The 22,346-nt window shown below is 41.4% G+C and overlaps 1 protein-coding gene across 4 annotated transcripts in view; it reads left to right on the plus strand.

Annotated features, from left to right (window-relative positions):
- USP9X (ubiquitin specific peptidase 9 X-linked) overlaps window positions 1-22,346 on the plus strand; it is a 199,062-nt gene that overhangs the window by 39,162 nt on the left and 137,554 nt on the right. For all 4 annotated transcript variants that reach the window (XM_074968997.1, XM_074969018.1, XM_074969028.1 and 1 more), the window contains 4 exons: window positions 605-750; window positions 1,058-1,137; window positions 6,378-6,490; window positions 7,321-7,539. In XM_074968997.1, coding sequence (XP_074825098.1) covers window positions 605-750; window positions 1,058-1,137; window positions 6,378-6,490; window positions 7,321-7,539 — 558 coding nt within the window. The remainder of the gene's footprint in view (window positions 1-604; window positions 751-1,057; window positions 1,138-6,377; window positions 6,491-7,320; window positions 7,540-22,346) is intronic.

Genomic DNA, 22,346 nt, shown 5'->3' on the forward strand with positions numbered 1-22,346 from the left:
ACATGCATGCTCCTCACTCCCAATGACATCGTCCATCTTGAAATGAGACACCTGATCTCCCTACACTTCCATCATTGTGGACAGACCACCTCCATTCTTTCATGCATCTTTTGAAGACCTTCTACTTGCACAAAGAGCATCCCTCCTTTTCGCTAAGACACTCTTTCATGCACAGAATTCCCAAAGCCCTGATTTTGGCCTGATTTTCAATGAGAAATAGAAAGTTGGTCCACTAACAACAAAATCATGGACCAACTTTGTTTCAAATGACACCTTTTTCCATATTCCAGGAAACTAGCTTTGTTTTTAGACTACTTGAATACTAAATAAAATATTTAATTGGACTAATAAATAATTTTAGTTAAATTCTAAAAGCCTTAAATAGTCATATTTTGTGGTGGTGTGATTTTTTTAAAGATTTTTTTTTTTTTTTTTTTAACATTTTATTGACATTCTCTATTTGCTTTCAAAATTCAAATGAAATTTAAAGGGGAAAAAAGGAAGCCAAGAGTAAATGATGTACATCTACTATAGCATCTGAGAAGTAGGATGAATATTGTGCATACAGTATTTAATTTAAATTATTGAAATGTTTTTAATTCAGACTTCTTCACCTGATTCTTCCAATGAGAATTCCCCAGCTACCCCTCCTGATGAGCAGGGTCAAGGGGATGCTCCACCCCAACTTGAAGATGAGGAGCCCGCATTTCCACACACAGATCTGGCAAAGTTGGATGACATGATCAACAGGTACTTTAAGTTTGATGTACTCTTCCTAATCACGTGGGTTATAGGTAAAATCTCTTAACATTGCCATCAGAATTTCTGGGTCTGGCTTTGTGTTCGTGTATTAGATTGCATATTTGCGGATTTGGGGGGGGGAATAAGAAAAGAGATGGGGGTTGGTGAGTTTTTTTCTAAAGTTGAGCCCTCTTTAGTGGGTTAAAAAATAGATTTTACACTTTTATCCTAACCTAAGGGCATAATGAAGGGGAAGATATGTTTTAATTTCTTTTCAGAAACCTAATTAAAATGCAGTACTTTTTTAAAAATTCAGACCTCGATGGGTTGTTCCTGTGTTGCCGAAAGGGGAGTTAGAAGTTCTTCTAGAAGCTGCTATTGATCTTAGTAAAAAAGGTAAGTTGAAAATACAATGAATGGTTGCTAGAGGAATGTGTAAATCTGACTTCTTAAAGGTCCTCCATGTCCCTGTTGGAGCTTTATTTCTTTAATAAATTGGGATCCAAGAGTCCCAAATCCTGGATCAGCATGAAAAGCAGCATAGATCTTTTGAAAACAGCATAGCTATGCATTTTCTGCCTTGACTCAAGCACTGGGGAACACTGAGCCCACAGCTATAAAATAACTCTTGTTGATCCTTTCCCACTTGTTTTCTGTATTTTTACCTGCGTATCAGACCTGATCAGGTCTCTTTTCCTGACAAATTCTTATGTTTTAAACTTTGAGGTTTAATTTTTTTTCTCAGAAAAATTTTGACAAATACCTTGCTAAAAATATTTCTTCAAAATCTACATTTAGACACTTTGGATAATATTAGAAAACAAGATTTGGAACCATTAGAAACAGCGTGACCCAAAACAATTAGAATGATTTAGTTAATGATTGTTTGTCTGAGTGCGACCCCCCCTCCCCTTTATAAATTAAAAAACACTTCTTTATATATTTAACCCCATTTATAAATGCTGGATGCGAAGCAGGGTTTGGGGTGGAGGCTGACAGCTCGCAACCCCCCCATGTAATAACCTCATGACCCCCTGTTTGAGAACCCCTGCCTTAGGGGAAGAATAGTACTGTTTTAAATATATTTTTATTACAATATAAAATTGCCTGTTCTTTACCCTTGGATAGTTGGACTAGGAGGAACTTACCTCACTGATAAATATTTACTCCTAGAATTGGCAAGGAGTAAAGATTGTCATCAGCAGGCAGTTCTGGCCTGCAGGAATTATTTTGTGTGAGTGTTAGTCACCTGTTTTGAAGCATCTGCTCAAGAAAAAAGTTGTGGTGTTCTAAATATCTAGGGTATGTCTACACCGTGATAAAAATCCCTTGGCACGGAGTCTCAGAGCATGGGTTAATGGATTTTGGCTTGGGTTGTGAGGCAAAAAATGGCAAGGTACGTGTTTGGGCTCAAGACCGACTCAGAGGCACGCCCAATTCACAGGGTCTTTCAGAGCCTGGGTTGCAGCCTGAACCCAAACTTCTACACTGCAGTTTTATAACCCTGCAGCCTGACCCCTGGGTGCCAGCTTCAGCAGACCCAGGTCCAGCCGTGGCCATGCAGTTCGTCTTTTATTGCAGTGTAGACCAAAGGTTGGATGTGATACACACGTCTTACTGTGCAGTTGATCTGTTCTCTGGGACTGCAGTGGCCATTGACTTTTGGTAGACATGTGTGCCTGGCTGAAATCTTCAGGTGAGCATAGAAGATGTCTCAAGAGGTCACATTTGTTCAATGACAATACAAATGCTACCTTTCAGAAAAAAATTTGAAAGATGCAACTAGCTACATCTTTGGGTCTGCTGCTGCAGCACGCTGGTAGGAAGAAATCCTCTGGTTTCTAGTTTGAGGAGTTTTTTGGGTGCTGGCAGCAGCTATGTCTGTCTTTAAAAAAATCATAACACCATCAGTAGTGTAGCAAATAAATATAGACAGAAAGCTTCTTCAGCTGCTCTACGGACAACACCTACACACTCCACTACAAGGCAACAAATTTGACAATCAGTCTGAGAAATCTTTTTCACACATCTCCCTACCCTTCTGAAGATGATTTGCAAAGCTGCAATTTGGAGCTCCATTTATATAATATGTTCTAAGCTGAATTTAGCGCTAGTTCTAATATCAATTTTAGGCATATGTTTCTACAGTTGCTGTTAATTACCACTGGTCATTCCACCCCTGGAGTTTATGCTGCAGATTACTTTCCCACAAGTGGAAAGAGAGGTTATCAGAAACTGTTAGGAAGTGTGCACATGTAGGCAACACACGTAACATCTTTCCCCACTCATTGAAGAATGGAGGATGGCTGAGGCTGTTGTCCCTTTTATAAATCTGAACAGTCAGATTTACGAGTGAGGTTCTTACCTGTTCTGAAGTGGGGCACTCTTTTGCTAAATGGTTCTGAACTTCGAAAGTGTGGAAATGCGGAGGCAATATACGCCAAGAATGATGACTTATTATTATGATTATGATGATGTAACCTTTCTGTTAATCTGCTGGAAACGTCTGTCTTCAGTGAGATTTTATGAGTTTAGGTACCTTACCACCCATATGTGGACTTAAACTTTAAATCCAAATGGTATCTGGTGGAATGGATACAGAGAGGATGAGGACTGGAGGAAGGGATTGAAATTGAATAACTGTTCCTAATATTGGCATTGATATAATTTTGCACTGAGATCTGTAGCTCACCAGAACTTTAGAGCAGAGGAACCAAATATTGTTTTGGTAGCCCACTAGACTATTGCACAACAAAACTCTTTTTGTTGTTGCACGTTTTTTGAAAAACTGTGTGGCCTAGTGGATAGAGCACTAGACTGGGATTCAAGATCTGAGTTCTGTTTCTGACTCAGCCACTGTTGTGCGACCATGGGCCAGTCACTTCATCTCTCTGAGTCCTTATCTGTAAGGTGACTTTGAGAACTACTGATGAAGAGTGCTATATAAGATGAGGTGGTTGTATTGGTATTATCTCCTGCTAATTTGGGGGAAAGAGTAACATAGGAGGAGGATCACTGAACCATTTAAATACTTTGTGGCACTGGCAGTCTGATGGTACTATTTACTTTATTTTTAATCTTTGAGAAAACTCTTTTTCAGGCGGACAATATATTCTCAGTTTAAAGAGGCACTCTGGTGGTTGTCTGAGGTTTTTCTGAGATTGGAGAAGCAACCTATTGAAAGAATGGTACCTATCAGCTCGCTATTGAATAATTATAAAATAACTAAAATCCGGGATACTATTTTTGAATAGTGGCAGCTACTCCAAAAATTAAATTTTAATAATAGAGCTATATAGCATATATTATGACAAAAAAAGAAGCACACTTAAAAATTATGCCTTGCTCTTATGCTCTGCTTCCCCCACAAAACCCCTGCTACAGCTGGTCTGACAGCTGCTGCGTGTTCCCATTATGGTGTGTGCTCCCTCAGCTCATGGTTTTGTGGTGTGGACCTGGTTCTTTATAATGTTCATGTTCAGTTATTTTTTCATTATGCTAACATTTTCCTGAGTGGTGCAAGCAAGAGGAAAGGAAACGTCAAGTTTTAACAACTTATAACTCAACCCTTTATTTCTGCTGAAATTCAAAGACCTGCTGCAGTGGAGGTGTTGGAGTTTCTCACAAAAGATCACAAAAATTAAAGAATATTTTATAATGGAGGGTATTAGGCAACTCAAGTATAGGAGTTACTGTCAGCTCCCTGAACTGAACTCTTTCTGGGTGCCTCTTTGAATCTCTGTTGAATTGTGGGGGAGGGAAAGTGTATCTTCTGTTACTCTTTTGAAGCGACATGTCTTGACCATTATTCATCTAGACTGAATAGAACAGGAATTATTTATTTTCTGGGTCCCCAGTATTGCCTGTGGTTGGTTGGTCACTGTTTTCTGAGGCTGGACATGTCATATTGCATAAAGAGTGTGATTTCAGGACTGAAAATGAAACATGTCCTGCACAATAATAGTGCAGGATACAACCTCTTGGCTATTAATGTAATAGTTTATATTCACGTAATTCCTCTTTTCATAGATTTGTAGATAAAGCCATAAGGGACCATTGTGATCATCTAGTCTGACCTCCTGAATAATACAGGCCATTGATTTCCCTGAATGAATTGGTTTGAACTCATTTTCTGCAAACTGTTGTATTCAATGTATGTGTGACTCAATACATTGAATATATATTTTCTTTTCTGTCCCCAGAATTGAGTTATTTTCAAATGAAAAATGAACTTTCAAGGGACAATGTCAACTTAAAAATTACATTTCTGTGTGAAAATTTGGGGCGTACTGTTTCAAGTAACCCTGAAGGCTAATATAACTGAAAGAGTGCAGTATTTTTCTTTCGTCCTTTTTTGTTTATTTTGTATATAGTCAATTTCACTGTTTTTGTTGATGGTCAGTTTCATTTCCTGTCTCGTTCATTAGCATAGCTCTCAGGTACTGCTTTGGAGTGAGTTCAGTGCAGGAACACCATTAGGCTTCTCCTCTCCTCCCCTTCTCTGGAGAGGCATGGGGAGCTGCAAGGGGGCCCTCTAGTATTTACCCCTGCAGGTGCTTGTATCTGTTTGGGTGAATGAGGAGGGCCAACTCTAGTTTTTCCTGCCTCACAGAGTCTTCTGCTGTGGTAGTATTGATGAGACCTACCAGAGTGGTGGGTCTTAGAATTAACACTGCTTTGAGATGTATGGGGAAGTCCACCCCTCTCAGAGCCATTGTTTCAGGCTCTCTGCAGTTGCATGACTCAAGGATGTTGGGCCTAGAGATGGGTATTTAGTGTCTATATTGTAAATATGACCCTGCTTATGTACCCTGCAAGCTGGTTTTTACCACTACCAGCAAACCGAAGAGACAAAAGGCAAGTGTGTACAAAATGAAAAAAGGAGTGGAAGGGTTGTGGTTTTGTATTCTGATTTGACATGCCCAAAAGACTGTTTAAGTCTCAAGGGAGCAGAAAACATTTACAATTTTTAAAGCAATTTAAATATAGGACATATTATTTTTAAAAGGATGTTCTATCAAAAACAATTTGTGGGAATTAATTAGTTTCACCAAATTAAAATTTACATTGTCATGTAAAGAAAACTTTGAAGCCGAAATGTTAAGTGAAATTTGATAGGAGAAGAGAAAATTAATTGGTAATTTTAATGTCTAGTACTGAATTTTGACACTTTCTGACATTAGAACGCTATTCCTTTTTTAGTTTGCATGGCTATATTCCTTTCATTAGGAAATATCTACAACTGAAACTCTTCAGTGTATATTGAAGTTCTTCAAATATTAAGAGCTGAGATCTAAAAATAGGGAGGAAGAAGTCAGTGGTTAGAGTAGGAGACTGGGAATTGGAGCTGCTGTGTTTCATTTTTAGTTCTGCTACTGATTCACTGTCTATCCAGTAGTAAAATCACTGAACCCCTTCCCCCCCACCCCCACCTGTTTATCAGTCTATAAAAGGAGCTTGATAATAGCTACCCTACTCAATGTTTTAGGTCTTCATTTTTTGTAAAGCACTTTGAAATCCTTGGATGTGAAAAGTGTAAGTCCAAAATATGACTCTTTTTAATGTTAAGTGAGCATTGTAGACAACCTGTAAAATGGAGTATATTAACTGATCTTTTCCTTTTCTCTTTTAAACAGGCCTTGATGTTAAAAGTGAAGCATGTCAGCGATTTTTTCGAGATGGGCTAACAATATCATTCACAAAAATCCTTACAGATGAGGCGGTGAGCGGCTGGAAGTTTGAGATTCATGTAAGTTTGTATTGTATTTTATGAAAAGCAAATAATTTTAAACAGTGATGGAGCTACAGAGGCCATCTGCTTATTTGCAGCCATGAACAATTTTTGAAACTCCTCTTCTTTCTGACAGTTCTGCACAACTCCATGACTTATGGGAAATAAATTTTCTCCTTCCTTCTCTTCACTCCTCACAGCTTCATGGTCTGACCTGTAGGGCAAGTGGTGAAGGGAGAGAGATTGGGTTAGTAGGAGATTACATTTGAGCTAGGAGGAAGTTTGGGTTGAAAAAAAATCAAACGTAGGGCCTGGTATGATGGGGTATCAAGGTCCCCTTCCTGCGTTTATCAGTGCAACCCCTTGTTGGGCTCCTGGTTATGGTGGACACGTCTGTAGTCCTTTCTACTCCCCAGAGTAATTATATAGTTCAGGGGCATGAAGCTATGTTTTCAGATTTTGGTAAACCCTTTAGAAACTTTGCTGATTTGTGCATGCTCATTAACGACTTCTTAAACACTAAAATTTTCCTCTCATTAAGTACTAGCCAAAGTTGAGGTTGTGGAGTTACTGGTGAGTAAATAAGTCTGGAAAAAAATTGAAGTAGAAAAGATATGTATTCCTTCTACCCACTGATAACTCAAACACTGAGAAGATTAGCTCAGATTTTATTTTAACCCCTTCCCCCAATTATGAAAATAGGCATGGAAGCTTCAGCTCAGACAAATTTTTCGAGAAAGCAAAGAACAAAGTTTTGTAACTTTGCTTCTGTGAATGCAGTAATACAGTTCGTAATTTGTTACATTTCAATCATCTGCCAAAACTGTTAAATATCTTTTTCTTAATAGAGGTGTATTATTAACAACACTCACCGTCTAGTAGAGCTATGTGTGGCCAAGTTGTCCCAAGATTGGTTTCCTCTTCTTGAACTTCTTGCAATGGCCTTAAATCCACATTGCAAATTTCATCTTTACAACGGTACGCGTCCCTCTGAAACAGTTCCTGCCGGAGTTCAACTGGCTGAAGATGAACTTTACGCCCGTCCTCCTGACCCACGATCACCAAAGGTAAACTGATATTTTTTCAAACTTAAATCCTAACACCTTAAAACTAAAGTCCATATTAATATTTGTAATTAAACAAAATCACTCATAATCCAATTAGAAAAATCATTTAGGAGGAAAGAACCCACATAAGACTTGCTGCTTTTTGTTTTGATATTTGATTGCCTTGTGACTGTAAGAGCTTCTCCAATATTTTTCCCTTCTTCCTCATGTTTTTAATCTTTGCTCCACAATCAGAGTCCCCATGGTGAGGTACCCACCAGTGATCAGTGCTGGCATAACTGTATTTGGAATGTCAGTTTCACTGCTTTAGTTGGCCAGAAGTCTTTGCTAGAGTGACTGGATTTCCCTTTTCATATCACTTTGATTTTGTAGGTGTAACATGGTTGTAAAGATGCATCATCTGGTTAAAAATCATATTGTCAAAAGCAGAGTTAGTCTTTCAGTGACATCTACACATTCACGCTCTTTGGATGTGGCAATGGTGCAGCTTGGACCAGGGGAGCCATCTAATAGTAGAGCCCACTGGAATCCTCTCATGCCTCTATCCCATTCTTCCTGGCTTTGATTGTTCAGAGGATACAGCCCTACAAGGTGGGACATGGAGTAGTGACTACCCCCATTTGTTCTGACAATAGCAGATGGACCAGGAGCCTTGTTGAGACCTTGGACACAAACTAATTGGAATGGATCACTCCTAATGTGGTCCATTTTAATTTTGTTAGCTCTTCTTGTTTTTTGCCTAAAGATCCTCCTGGCTTTGGTCCTGGGTACCATATGTTAGAACCAAAGACAAAGAAACCAGGGTTCAGGAGATGTGCTTCTTGCCCTGCTGTTTTTCCTGTTTTGGTTGTATGTATTGTTTTGGCCTGCTTGTGAGGGAGGTAGTTTTTGCCTGAAAATAGCATCAGAATTAAGCATTTAGTAGCTAAGCCTTCTGACTCCTAATGCAGACATCTGTAAGTGCTTGGAAACCAGCGTGAGTTCCTATCTTCAGAGGGTTTAAAAAGCACTGCATAGCCTGAGTGCAGGTATCTGCTTCCTTGGCTGGAGTGAAACCAAAGGTAGTGGTCATGAAGATTCATAAAGATTGAATCTGACTGAGCATAAATATTTGGCTTCACAAGTGTCAGTCTCTACTTAAAGAGACACTGTGGGGTATACTCGTAAGCGTTAAGTACTTTCAATTCCATACAATGATGGTACAAAAGCATATCCATGAGGTCCCACCTCAGAAGTCACAGCATATAGAGGACCAAAGCCTTATTACATAACTTCAAACTGCCCTGGATCTGAGGTTGTGAGTTCCGTGCTTGAAACTTCATTGTAAGCTTGATAAGGCACCTGATACTTTCGTGTAACTATCAGTTTCTCTTGGATCCATTGTTACCATGATGGCTCAGTTCATTGTGTTGGACCCTTGGAACATCCTAATTTGTGTATCTTTGGATTTGTGGGCCTCTTATGCAGCACTGGATACATTTCTTTATCTTTAAATTCTAGATATAAAGAAAAGAAGTGTAAGGTGGTGAGGCTGGTTCCTTTTTTCTTCTTTAGAAATAAAGAAAAATTCTTTCAAGGTATAATGAGTTTCCCTAGTTACACAAATTTTCTGGGAGATGTATGAAGCTCCGCCAAGCTAATAAGTCTAATCTCTTTTTTGGCTTTTTGCTTTACCAGGCTGTTGTTGTCATGCTTGGAAACTTCCTCAGACTGGGCTTTGGAGCTACACCCAGATCCAGAATCAGGTCTCAACTACTGGCCTGATGCTTTTCTCTGCTCTTACTTTCCCAGGGAACGGATCAGGAGACCTAGAAAGCATTATTGAACTTCTAGATTCCAATCTTTCTGACCAAGATCACCCTCCTTCACCCAGAAATTGAGTTGGAATTTCCTACTGGTTACTGGTAGAACTGGGAGGTAGCACTATGGGCATTGTCGTCATATTGGCTTTCCCTTCTGTATTATCCTGATTTTAAAAGGACTGAAAAAAAGACAGCTGCTAAGGGAGCCTTCTTCCAAAAGAGTTGAAGAGAAATGTCCTGCACTGGAGTTACCCTGCCTAGATCTGTCACTCTGATATCAAGGGAGCAGCCTCCTTTACTTATCGCAGGTATGCTAGAGGCCAGTTGAACCTCTCAATGTAGATATGGATGTGGATTTTCATACTTTGCTGGATGACATTGTGGATGCATCCATCTTCTTCTTTTTCTCTCCAGAAGGTGCTCTAGTTTATCCCTTTGGTAATCTTAAAGGAATCTACAAACCTGTTTTCTGATACTTTGGGTTCATCTCTAGGAGTAAGATTAATTTATCAGTTCTTGATGGTTTATTATAGCAGGCAGAATTACCTGATTAAATCCAGCATCTATCCTGGTCTGTGAATAATAATAATGGACTGGCAATTTCTGAAAATATAGATAAATTATATCAACTGTCTCCTAATGGTTTTTTGTTCTTTTAAACCCCTCCAGTTCCAGAATCATTGGTAGTGCTGGTTCAAATTGCTGAAGGGGTGAAATCCACAGTACTCCTTCAGATACAGAAGGTGAGAAACTGGACACTCTGGGTTCTCCCATATTACTTATGGGACAAAATTGCACTGTGTTGCTCAGTCACTGCTGGAAGACCAGAGAACTGGCCAATGCCCAATGCAGCTAAGATCAGTTAGTTGCTAAGCACTCCTTGAGAGCATACTTCACTGCTTCTGATGTGGCCTCTGGAGCTGTAGCATCCACAGTTATTTTGAAGTTGTACTCTTGGTTATATTCATCTGGCCGCCTTCTGGAGCTAAGAACCAAGTAGAAAAATTCTTGTTTGACGGTGAAGGGGCTGTTCAGATGTAGAGCAGACAAGGTTCTATTGAAAATGAAAGACACCAGGTGTGCTACAAGGTCTCAAGATTTCTCAGTCCTCAACTAAAAAGATTCGAGGTCCCAGTGTTTTTTTAAACCAGTGATAACCATACCCAGCTCCTGCTTCTGTTAACTGCAATGGAACCAATACCAACAAAAGCCTTCTGTTCCGCATCAGCAGAGAAGCAAATCCTAGAAACCACAAGCGAAGGGGAGATCTTCAGCATCATCAATCTCTGCACAAGCCTTTCAGCCTCAGGATTGAAGGGATGTATGGGAACTACAGATGAGTTTTTAAAACATACTAGTTACCTGCCTTTCATTTAGAAACAAACTCTCCTTTTTCTAAAATACCTGGAGTACTGTCACCGACTGATGCATCTTCTCCAACATGTAGCTCATTCATTAGTAGAGTCAGGTGTCATAAAGGAAGTTCCTGAAGAGTTTCATGGGAAGGGATTTTATTTCTTGTATTTTCTGATCTCAAAGCATTATAGATGTCTCCCAACCCCTTTCAGACCTTTGGAAGCTAACTCTTTCATTAGAAAGTTCAAATTCCTCATCCTTATCCTAGCTGCGATCATCCTTTTTTTTATGCACCTACGCTTGGTTTGGGACCTCTTGATTTAGAGGGTACCTATTCTCATCTCAGAATATCTTTGTATTGGTGGTGATGTTTTCTCATAACTAACCTTAGGTATTTTCAATGCAAAAGTCTATTTGGCATGTCTACGGCACCTTGCGTGTTCACAAAGTGCCTTTCAATGGAAGCAGCACATTTGCAGTGTAGGGGCATCCATGTCTACTTGTTTGGATGATTGGCTCACTAGGATATCCTCATAGAAGGACGTAGCAAAAGATATGACACAGTCATGACTCTATTCCAAACACTGGTGTTCAAGATAAAGTGGAAGACCCACAATTTCCAATCCAGATTATAGTTTTTATTAGGGCTGTTATGGACTCTCAAATACAGTTTTTCTTCCAGAAGAAAGGTATTTAAAAAATCCTTATAGCAATAGAAGTACTACAGGAAAATGAATTTCAAACAGTGTTCTTTCTTAGTTTGGTGGGCCTTATGATTTCAGTGACATACGTAACTCCATAAACTCATTTAAAGATGAGGCTTCTACAGCACTGGCTAGCAGGATGCTATATATGCCCAATATAGGCAACATATTTATGAATTTGACACTACCTAGGATGTGTCCCTAACCCTCATATGGTGGACTGCACATCACAATGTCCTCAGAGGAGTTGCATTCAACAACCCAGCTCTGTCTTCCGTAGCCACCTCTGACTCTTTCAGTCTGGAGTGTGGAACTGATTGCAAGAATTTAAGAATCAGTCACTGGAATTTATGGGAGAAAAAGCTCCATATCAGTGTTATATAATTAGGAATTCAGAGCCCAACTTGTTGCTCTTTTCTCCCCCATCTGCTTCACAGAATAGTTCAAGTAGTTACTAACAATACTACAGTGATATTTCACATGAAGAAGCAGGGGGAGCACATTCCAGTTAGCTGTGCAAAGAGGCCAAAATTCTCTGAGTGGTTCATAATACGCCAGATTTATCCTGTAGCTGTCCACCTTACAGACAAGGACAATATACTGTCAGATCAGATCAGCAGAGACTTGCACAATTAGCATGAGTTGGTCACTCAAGAACATCATCTTCTTGTGTGGAGCTATCCGGAGAGAGTCTTATTTGCAACAAGATATAGCTCCAAATATCTAAAGGTTTTGCTCCAGAGCAAGAGCAGGCAACCAGCCTATTTCAAATGTTTCTTCTAGAGTGGAGAATGCATTGTAGTTCTCTCTCCCTCCACCTTTTTCCAAATCATCTAATTCAGACAGTTCTCGGGGAAATTGAACAAGAAAAGCCAAGATGATTTTGATTGTCCCATCCTGTGGAAGACAATAGTTCTTGTATATACTTACTTATTTTAAAAGTCTGCAAAATTCTGCATATTTTATTTGTCAAAATAACGCAATATAGTCACTCTGGTGTCAATTATTTCAGTAATTTATTTAAACTACAATATACTGGATAGAGAATGGGAGTGGAGAGCAACCCCCCTTGCCTAATAGTAATGTAGCTAGGTTTCAACCTTTATTTCGAGTTTAGTCAACAAATATATGCAGTCCTATGCTCAGTGTTACAATATAGGCAAGTGATGAGGGCTGGGGAATCGAACACACAATTTATATTGGCTGTTGACCATCTCCAGAAATGTCAGCAGCAAACAATTCATGGAGTGCATTTTGATAGGAAATTTTTTCAGTCCAAAAATTTAGACCGGTCCTAATCACTAAAGCACCACAAGCATTTATAAGGCCACACTGTCTTTTATACCACTCTGACAATGTAAAGGAGCCTTAAAACTTTTACACTTGTTTTATACTCCTGGGGGAATTCACAAAGACAGTGGAAATAATTCACTATGCAGGCAGGCTGCTACATTGTGCCCTGTCTGAGGGGACAGAGCCTGCCCCACACCTACCTCCTCAGAAACACCCCGAAGCCCTGCCCCTCCTTGCCGAGCATGCTGCAATAGCGAGTGAGAGGGGCGCGCGCACACACTTCCTGTTGATTGACGTCTCTACTGGTGACCAAACCAACCTGCCTGCACTGCTGGGGAGGGGTGCCTGACAGCTCTTGCAGCTTCCCCTTGCTTCCCCACCACAAGGAATTTTTCTGCGGAGAAGCAAAGAAATCTGCAGGGGACATGAATTCAGCACATGCACAGTGACACAGAAACCCCCCCCAGAAGTATATACTGCAACTGTCACAGGACAATTTGCTGTTTCTTCCTGCAATTCCAAAATTATTGACCCATCAGAGTTCAGATTTGTTATCTGGATCTGTGCTGTCTCTGCTTGACAGCATGGGCCATATGACTTTGACAGAGTTAGAACTGTCCTGTTAAGTAAAAGTACATGAGTCTGTTAAACTTTAGGAAGTAGTCACCTCATCTGTTTTGATAACAAGTAGAAAAGATTATTTTTGTGGGCAACCAATAATACCATAAACCCAGCTTCAGTTAGTATTCAGTTTATACGTACTTGATTTGAAATTTTTGAGACTCAAGAGGAAAGGTGGTCCACTGATTAGGGCATTAGCTTGGGACCTGAGAGAGACAGGTTCAATTCCCTGCTCTTTTTGCAAATGTTCTGTGTGACCTTGGGTGGGTTGTTTAATCTCTGTTACCGATCTGTAAAATGCAGGGTACTTCCTTACCTGACGGTGGTGTAAGAATGTGAGACTGTAAGCGTCTACACTATGGGGTCTATACTGGTATAGCTATGGCACTGTAATTATGCCATTATAACCCCATAATACAGATGCAGCCTACACTGATGGAAGGGGTTTTTCTATTAGTATAGGAATGCCACCTCCCCGAGTGACAGTCGCTAGGTTCTTTATTGACCTATCTGCATCTACACCGGAGGCTAAGGTTGGCATAGCTATGGTTTGTATTCTTTAGACTCCTGATGGACATAGCTATGTTGGCCTAAATTTAAGTGTAGACCAGGCCTTAGATACTATGGTAATGGGGTCCATATAAATATGTAAACTAGAATGGACTCTTCATGTTGTTGGTAAAAGTACATTTTGCAGCCATCTTGGCTCATCACTGCTCCATTAGGTAAAAGACTATATTCACCTATGCTACAGTAAAACTTCTTGGAAGGGCTTAATGAAGTTTAGAGAACTTCAGCCTACGTGGGACCTCAATTTAGTAGTACTTCAACTCACAAAACGTCCTTTGAACCCATGAGAGAATGTTCATTGTTTCATTATTCAGTTAAGACCGCTTTTAGTATACCTATCACATCCGCTAAGAGAGTGAGCTCTCATGACTTCCCCCCATTTTTGTACAGCCTTTCACAAAGATAAAGTGGTTCTTCATCAACATCTGAAATTTGTCCCTACTATAGTAACTATTCCATTTCGACCAGTCCCTAAATAAAAAATACTTATCGCTTACATAGTACTATTCATCGGTAGATCGGTGTATTTTACAGATGGGGAAACTGAGGCAAAAAGGCCAGTGGCAGAGCTGGGGCTAGAATCCTGGTCCCAAGAGTCCTAGTTCAGTTTTTTAGCCAGTAGGCCACATTGTCTTCCCATTAACTTGCCAGTATTTTTCCTTAGGTCTAACTCAGGGGAAACACCTTCGATGCTAAGAGAACATTATTAGCCTTCCATTTACTAGATCTAAGGAAAACAGGAAATCACCTGAACTATTTCTCTCATATGGGGAGAGAATAAAAGCAATCACATCCTAATGCCTTTCTAAGTAGGTTAGACTCTATATTGAAGAATGTTGTAAACACACTGTTTTCATTTTGCAGAAGGGCTGAGAGAGCACTCAGCTAGAGCAAAGGCCTTCTCCAGAGCCTGCCTTAGACATAATCCCATATTTGAAATCTGTAGAGCTGCTCTTCTATCTTGAGTTATACTTTCACAAAACATTATTCCTTTGTTTTGGCATCTGTTTCAGATGCACAGTTTGGTAAATCAATATTACAATTTTTATTTAACTGGGCCTCCTCATTCCATCAATCAAAGTACTGTCTGCCTAACGCCCAAGAGTTGGGAATGTGCAGAGACCATTCAGAGAAGTGAAGATTACTAATCTGTAACCGTTGTTCTTTGAGATGAGCCTCTGCCCATTCACACTCCTCACCTTCCCCTCTTTCTCAGAGTCCCAGTTACAATTTTGGGCCTGAGGAGCACTGGAAGGAACTGGGGTAGTTGGGCTGCCCCCTTTATGGCCCCTTTTTCTGAACTTTGGGAGGTACAAGAGTGCTCCAAAGGGCACTGCTAATAGAAGTTTCCACTGGTCCAAGCTACACTGTTGGCACATCCCGTGAATGTGAAGAAGCATCTCAAATAGTTGTGGTTGCAAGTGTATAACCTTCATTTTTCCTTATTTGTTACTAATAACACCATAGATGATAAAACTTGAAAGAAATTTTAAAATCTAATTTAATTTTCACTATGTGCTTTTTTGCATTTTTTTTTTAAAAGCTTTGACAAGGGAAATTGACTTAGGTCATAAGTGAAGCCAGTTAGTCTATCTCTAGTCGCTTTGCCTTTCTTATCCTCAAGTACAAGATTGTAAAGTTTGGGTTGTAAGTAATGTAGACAATTCTTTAAAAAAAAAACAAACCAAAAAAAAACTGAATCCACTTGAATTTTTCAAAGTGAATCGTAACGTTTGTTTTAGTCATGAGTTTTGAAAAGGTGATTTTCATAAAGCTTAAATTTTATATGAAACTTGACTTGACAGGTTCTTAGATTAGCATTTGACTGAAGTATTTAGTAAAATCCTATAACTATTACAATGTTGTTGAAGCTTTAATTTGGTCCAAATTTGATCCAATATAATTTGAGAGAATTAACATGACTATCGTACAGTAGTAAAGTTTATTGGAAGTTCGTCAAAAACAAAATGCACATTGCATCATTTCACTGAGTGAAACTAACAAAAGAATATGGACAAAATATGTTTCAGTTAAAAATAAAATTATTGTAGTGATAGTTTTCAAGTACAATAATATTTTTAATCTGCTCTGAAAAGTGACTTTAAAAGTGGTTCTTCGAGTGCTTGCTCATGTTGATTCCATGTTAGGTGTGTGCATGGGAAATGCACAGTTGCCGGAGATTTTTTTCCTCCTTTCATGGTATCCATAGAGCTTATGCACCGGTATAAGGGATGCCACTGTCCCCCCACCCTCTGTTCCTTCTTACCGCCTGTGATGGTTGCTGTAACGGCTTGTTGCTCTTGCAAGGCTTTCCTACTCCAGTGGTTTGGACTTGTTTCTGTGGTATATAGTTCTCTCTAGTTAGCCTAGTTAAGATAGTGAGTGTTAAAAGTGTAGATAGTTGTTCCAATCTTTGGGGGACTTTGTCCTGGGGATTGGGTGTGCCCAGGTCTCCGGGTTTCAGGCCGTGCTCCACCTGTGACAAACCTATGCCCGTGAGCGACCTGCATTCAGCTTGTCTGAAGTGCTTCAGGGAAGCTCACATCAAAGACAAGTATATGATCTGCAGAGGTTTTGGGCCAAGGGCTCAAAAGGATAGACACATTCATTTGAAGTCTCTACTAATGGAGGCAGCCTTCAGACCATCTTCGGAGCCGTCGTGCTTTGATCAGTGTGAAGTGCACCGCCAGCACCATTCTCTTCCCAGCACGACTCATCATCTCTGGTGCCAAGGAAGAGGCACAAGAAACAGTGTGCGGGGAGCGGGTGCTTGCTGGCGCCGAAAAGGGACACAAGGGGAGCAGGTGACATGCTGAGATCAGTGCAGGGCCACTCGCGCTCCCCAGAGCTGCAGTCTACTTCAGCGACCCTGCCAATGGTGCTGAGCCCTTTTCAGGACTCGTGTTCAACTCCCGGGAGCGATTGTGGTCCCTTGCACCTGCGAGCCCCCTCGACACTGGAGGTGTTCCAGGATGCAAAAGACCGATTGTCGCTCCCAGTACTGCCCACTCCCCAAGGTCCTGACCTGGCCAAGGCTACTGAGGATAGAGGGACACACAGACTGGTCAGCTCCATAGTGGTAGCAGCACCTTCCAGAGGGAAGCCCTGTATGGCCCCACCTCAATGATCCCTGGCCTGGCATCTGTCATTAGTGCCCCAGCACCACATGGAAGTGGAACTGGGTGCGGCTCCGCCATGGTCTCAAGGTGAAGAGATCTCTTCAGAATTTGAGGTGGAATCTGTAGTGCCTCCAGTAGTACTGGTTACCAGCATATGCACTGGACTGCGTCACTGGTGCTGCAGCTTGGCCATCGGGCTGGCCCATGCAGTGGCAGTGCTGGAGCCCGTGGGGGTTCCCTCTGGTACCAGGTCCCCCTTCTCAGCAGTCGTACTTATGGTATCTGAGAGGCAGACAGCGACACTATCCCACCTGTCACTGTAACCCAGTTATGGGACTGACCATGGTACCAAGGTTGCCAAGTTGGCGCAAATGGACGTGAGACAGGCTGAGGGTGGGTGGGATAGCTCAGTGGTTTGAGCATTAGCTTGCTAAACCCAGGGTTGTGAGTTCAATCCTTGAGAGGGCCATTTAGGGATCTGGGGCAAAAATTGGAGATTGGCCCTGCTTTAAGCAGGGGGTTGGACTAGGTGACCTCCTGAGGTCCCTTCCAACCTGATATTCTATGAGGGGGATGCTACAGCTCTTCCTGTTCCACTAGCCTCCTCGTCGTCCTCTCTGGACGAGGTGGTGGCAGGTCCTTCCAACTTGACTTGATCTAGAGGAATCAAGACTGGCTGCGCCATCTGAATTTCTCCTCCCTATACCTGCCACGGCTGCTGTATAGCTGAGTCCAGAGGAGCAAGCCTGCTTGGAGCATGTCCAGCAGGTCTTGGTAAACAGCAGGAAACCCTCCACCAGAGTGACCTACTTGGCAAAGTGGAAGTGTTTCACTTGTTTGGCCTCAGAATGGAATCTCTCTCCATATCGGTCATCCCTGCAGTCCATCTTGGACTATCTGCTTTATTTGAAGCACCAATGCCTGGCTGTATTGTCAGTTAAGGTTCACTTGGCAGCCATCTTGGCCTTCCATTCTCCGGTCTGAGGTAGATCGGTCTTCTCCCACAAAATGACAGCTCGGTTCCTGAAAGGTTTGGAGAGGCTCTACCTGGAGGTTCGCAACCTGATTCCCCCATGGGACTTAAATCTGGTACTGTCAAGGCTCACAGGGCCCCCCCTTTGAGCTGTTGGCATCTTGTTCTCTACTGGTCCTCTCGTGGAAAGTTGCCTTCCTTGTGGCAATTACCTTGGCCAGGGTGGGTCTCTGAGGTCAGAACCTTGACTTCAGAGCCCCCTTACATGGTGTTCTTCAATGACAAAGTTTAGCTGCGCCCAGCCTTCCTACCAAAGGTAGTGTCACATACCACAATAATCAGGACATTTTTCTGCTGGTCTTCTCCCCGAAGCCTCACAGAACTGATGAGGAACGTTGACTGCATATCTTAGATGTTAGACTGGTTCTGGCTTTCTACATTGAAAGAACTAAACCTTTCTGCAAGTCAACACAGCTCTTTGCAGCAGTTTATTTAGTGTGTGCATAGTCGTCTAGCCAAGCGATGGCATCTTTAGTGGTGTGATGCAGTTCTTCTAGGCCACCACTGAACCTAGTCAGCAGGCATTCCTCGACAATGTGCAACATTGTCTGTGTTGCGCTGCAGCTGCACAAAGGGCTGTCACGAAGGCCCCAGCAATACTAGTTGGCTGCACAGAGACTTTGCCTGGTCCCGAACCTGTTCAACAGGGACCACTGGCAACAGGGCAGGTCAAAACCAGGCGGGCAAATTGTGGGGGTCAACGACAAGGGACTGGTTGGGGATTATAACAGATATCCATTCCTCTCGCCAGAGTGTTTCCTCCCGAACATCCTGGCGTGGCAGATGAGACCATAATGGCTGACGTGATGGCAAACGTGCTGCTGGTGGTTGAAAAAGGTCATGCAGCGGTAGGCTGAGTTGGCGCGTACTTACTTCAGTAACTTGCCAGTGATAACCCCTCGACTGATATAAGGAAGAGCAATATTGCTCAGAACTGGAAGTCATGGGAATGAAGCCCAACATAGGGTGCCAGAGATGATGCGCATGGCGGCATGTAACTGTGTATCCATCAGTTTAGTGTGTGGCGATCAACTCCAAACTGGTGCTCGGTACTCCGCCACTGAATATGCGGTGGCAAGAGCTGACATCCGCAAAGGTGGAGCACGAGCACCCCATGACAAAACTGCCAGTTTGCTAATAAGATTGTTGCGTGTCTTAACTTTAGCTGCTGTCTTTTTCAGGTGGGCATGGTAACACAGTGTGCAGTCTAAGGTCACACCTAGATTGACCGGTTCTACTTCATGCTTCACCTTCTGACCATTCAGATAAGCATTCAGTTCTCGGTTTCTGCTGGTGTGATGAAGATTGGACAAACTGGAGACTATTTTTATGATGGTTGGCTGGAGGCGCCAAGTCTTACAGTAGCCAGCTAACTTTATCGTGTCCCAGTTTAAGGAGGCATCAAGCTCGTGAAACATCCGGGCCTGGGTACTGCAACAGATGTCGTCTGTGTAAATTAACTTTTGTGAATCTTTTATAACAGTGGCAGACAAGATGAAAAGTCTCCTGGTGTCATCCCAGAGAATCTCGTCCTGGATAACCACCTGCATCCGGGCTTGCTATGAGCAGGCAAAGGTTCTGGCTCTGGCCATGGTAACCACTCATTCCACAAGGGCTCAAGCTTTGTCAGTGGAATTCTTCAGTACCAATTCAGGACATTTGCGAAGCTGCGACATGGTCGTCAGTTCATACCTTCACATCCCACTATGCCATCACCCAGCAGGCCAGTTTTGGAAGGGCAGTGTTGCAATCAGCACATCCGTGAACTCTGAGCCCACCTCCAGGGATACTATTTGAGTCACCTATCTTGGAATCAACATAAGCAAGCACTCGAGGAAGAAAAAACAGTTACAAACCTTTCATAACTGTTGTTCTTGGAGATACGTTGCTCATGTCCGTTCCATGACCTGCCCACCTACCCCTCTGTCGGAGTTACCTATAAGAAGGAACTGAGAGGGTGCTGGGCCGGTGACGCCCCTTATACTGGTCCATAAGCATGGGGCTCTAGGGCCGGCCCTATGGATGCCATTAAGAGAAAAAATCTGTGACAACTGTGCACGTGGCGCATGCACACTAGCATTGAGTGGGCATGAGCAACATGTCTTGAACAACAGTTACAAAACGTTATTAACCATTTTTTTTCTGTGACTCTTGTTTTAACTTATTGACTTTGTCAAACTTGCTTAGTTCACAAGTAAAACTTCTAGAAGTCTGGCTTATTAACCTGGAATATTAAGGTCAAACTGTTTTTCTTATGCTTTACCACAAAGATGTACTTAAATTGCAATTGTGATCTGAATATCTGTATGATTTTAAATTGAGATATACATCTCAATTGCAACTTAATTAAATCTCTTACACTGTGGTTGGGTCAGTGTTACCAGTAGTGATGTGTCAGAAGTAAATAATACAGCCTGATTTTCAGATCTCAAGTTGAGGGTAGGACTTTAGAAACACACATTTTTACTTTTAATACAGAATTATTGAGGCACAGTAAACACAACTCCACAATGGCATGGCATTTTTAATGTCACTGCTCACGAGAAACTATATTGTCTTTAACCTGAGTTGTAAGGAGTTCACAGGTTTCTTATTTGGCTGAACTGGGCAGGGGTGCAGGGAGGTGAGAGAACAGATTCTGCATCAACTTTTGTCCTAAAGACGTCTCGTTGGAGAGACTTGTATTTAGGAAACAAGACTGTATATGGTATTCCCACACCTATCATTTTGTATACTAAAATAGGTAATTTTTTTTAGATTACTGAAATTGGCAAGATTTGTAGAAATTATTACCTGACTATGTAACAGTATTATTTGATAGCTGGTATAGGATACAAAGATCATCTGCTTGGAAAATTGTTTGCTGCTTGAGGACTACTATTAGGCTGCAGTAATTCAAGATGACATTGTTCAGTACTTTTAAATGTGTGATAAAAGCCAGTTTAAAGAAGGAGCTTCTATGGGAGGCAGGTAAAGCAATGTTTAGGTCAGTTGATAAGCGGAATCTCTTTTTTGGGGGGGGACCTCGAAAAATGGAACACAAGATGGAGATAGCACATTCATATAGGCTTAAAATGATAAACAATTAGCTATTGTTAGGGGAAAACTGAATATCATGACCATAGACATCACTGAAAAAGCCCTCAAGTATAGAAAGAGAAATTAAATGAAAAAGGAAATACATGTGGTAAGTTGTTGGCTGAAAAACCTGAGGATTAGAAACCTGGAGGCTTTTCCCCCACCATTTAAAAATGATCAGCAAAAGCTAGTTACTCTCATGAAATATGTCCAGCTTTTGATGCTTAGTAGATTAACCCCTATACCTCAGACGCTCCACAGTCTGAAGTTGTTTGAAAATATCTGGAAGTAGCAGGTTTGCCACAGATCATGAGATTCATAAACAAACTTTGGATGCAGAAATTATTTAGGTGATGGTCATAGAGGCAATAGCAAGCAAGAAAAGTGATAAATTTCATGGTCTTATGGCTAGCCATCTTAATTTTACAAGGAGATATTAGGAGGTCCTTCAAGGGGTACATTTAATACTGTTTTGTTAGGGAAAGATCTCAGGGCTTATCTACATGGTGCTGCAGTGCATGTTGTGGGGGTGTGATTTTTAAAACACACCATGTTGCACACTAACTGCCCCGTGCAGTCCTTGCTGCTGTGCACAGTCTACACAAGCTAGTTAGTGCTCAACTTTGGTGCACTTCAGAATTCGCACCCCATAATGTGCATTGCTGCACTGTGTGTATGAGTCCTCATCTATAAAGGGCGCCACCGTTGTGGGTTCTTCCTAAGGTTGAACCACATATAATTATCAAATCATAGTATAAAAATCTTAATAAAAATACTAGCTCCATGTTTCCTGTCCAAAGTATTCGTTTACATACATCTGGATCAGAGGGTATGTAGGCAAGGGTAGGGTTATTAAGAGTAGGCAAGTGTTAGATAATGCTTATGCAATACTTGAGGTCAGACTAGATGATCGAAAGGGCCCCTTCTTGCCTTGGAATCTATAAATCATTCATAGTGCCAAATCTTAAAAAAATAATTCTATTTGATCACTTGACTCAGAAGGTGTTGGATAGGGTGGAGTGGAATCTTTTATTTAAAGTTTTGTTCCCAATTGGTCCTTATTTCCTTAAGTGGATTACTGGTCTTATTTCCATGCCAAAAGCAACTATGGGAATTAGTAGGGTTAATTTTTCTCTGATAGTTATATAGTGGAACTCATCAGGAGTGTCTGCGGTATCCTTTACTTTTTGCACTGGCCATGGAGCATTTTGCTCAGAAGACAGTGGATAAC

This window comes from Natator depressus, chromosome 1, assembly GCF_965152275.1.
Source record: "Natator depressus isolate rNatDep1 chromosome 1, rNatDep2.hap1, whole genome shotgun sequence".
Lineage (NCBI taxonomy): Eukaryota > Metazoa > Chordata > Testudines > Cheloniidae > Natator > Natator depressus.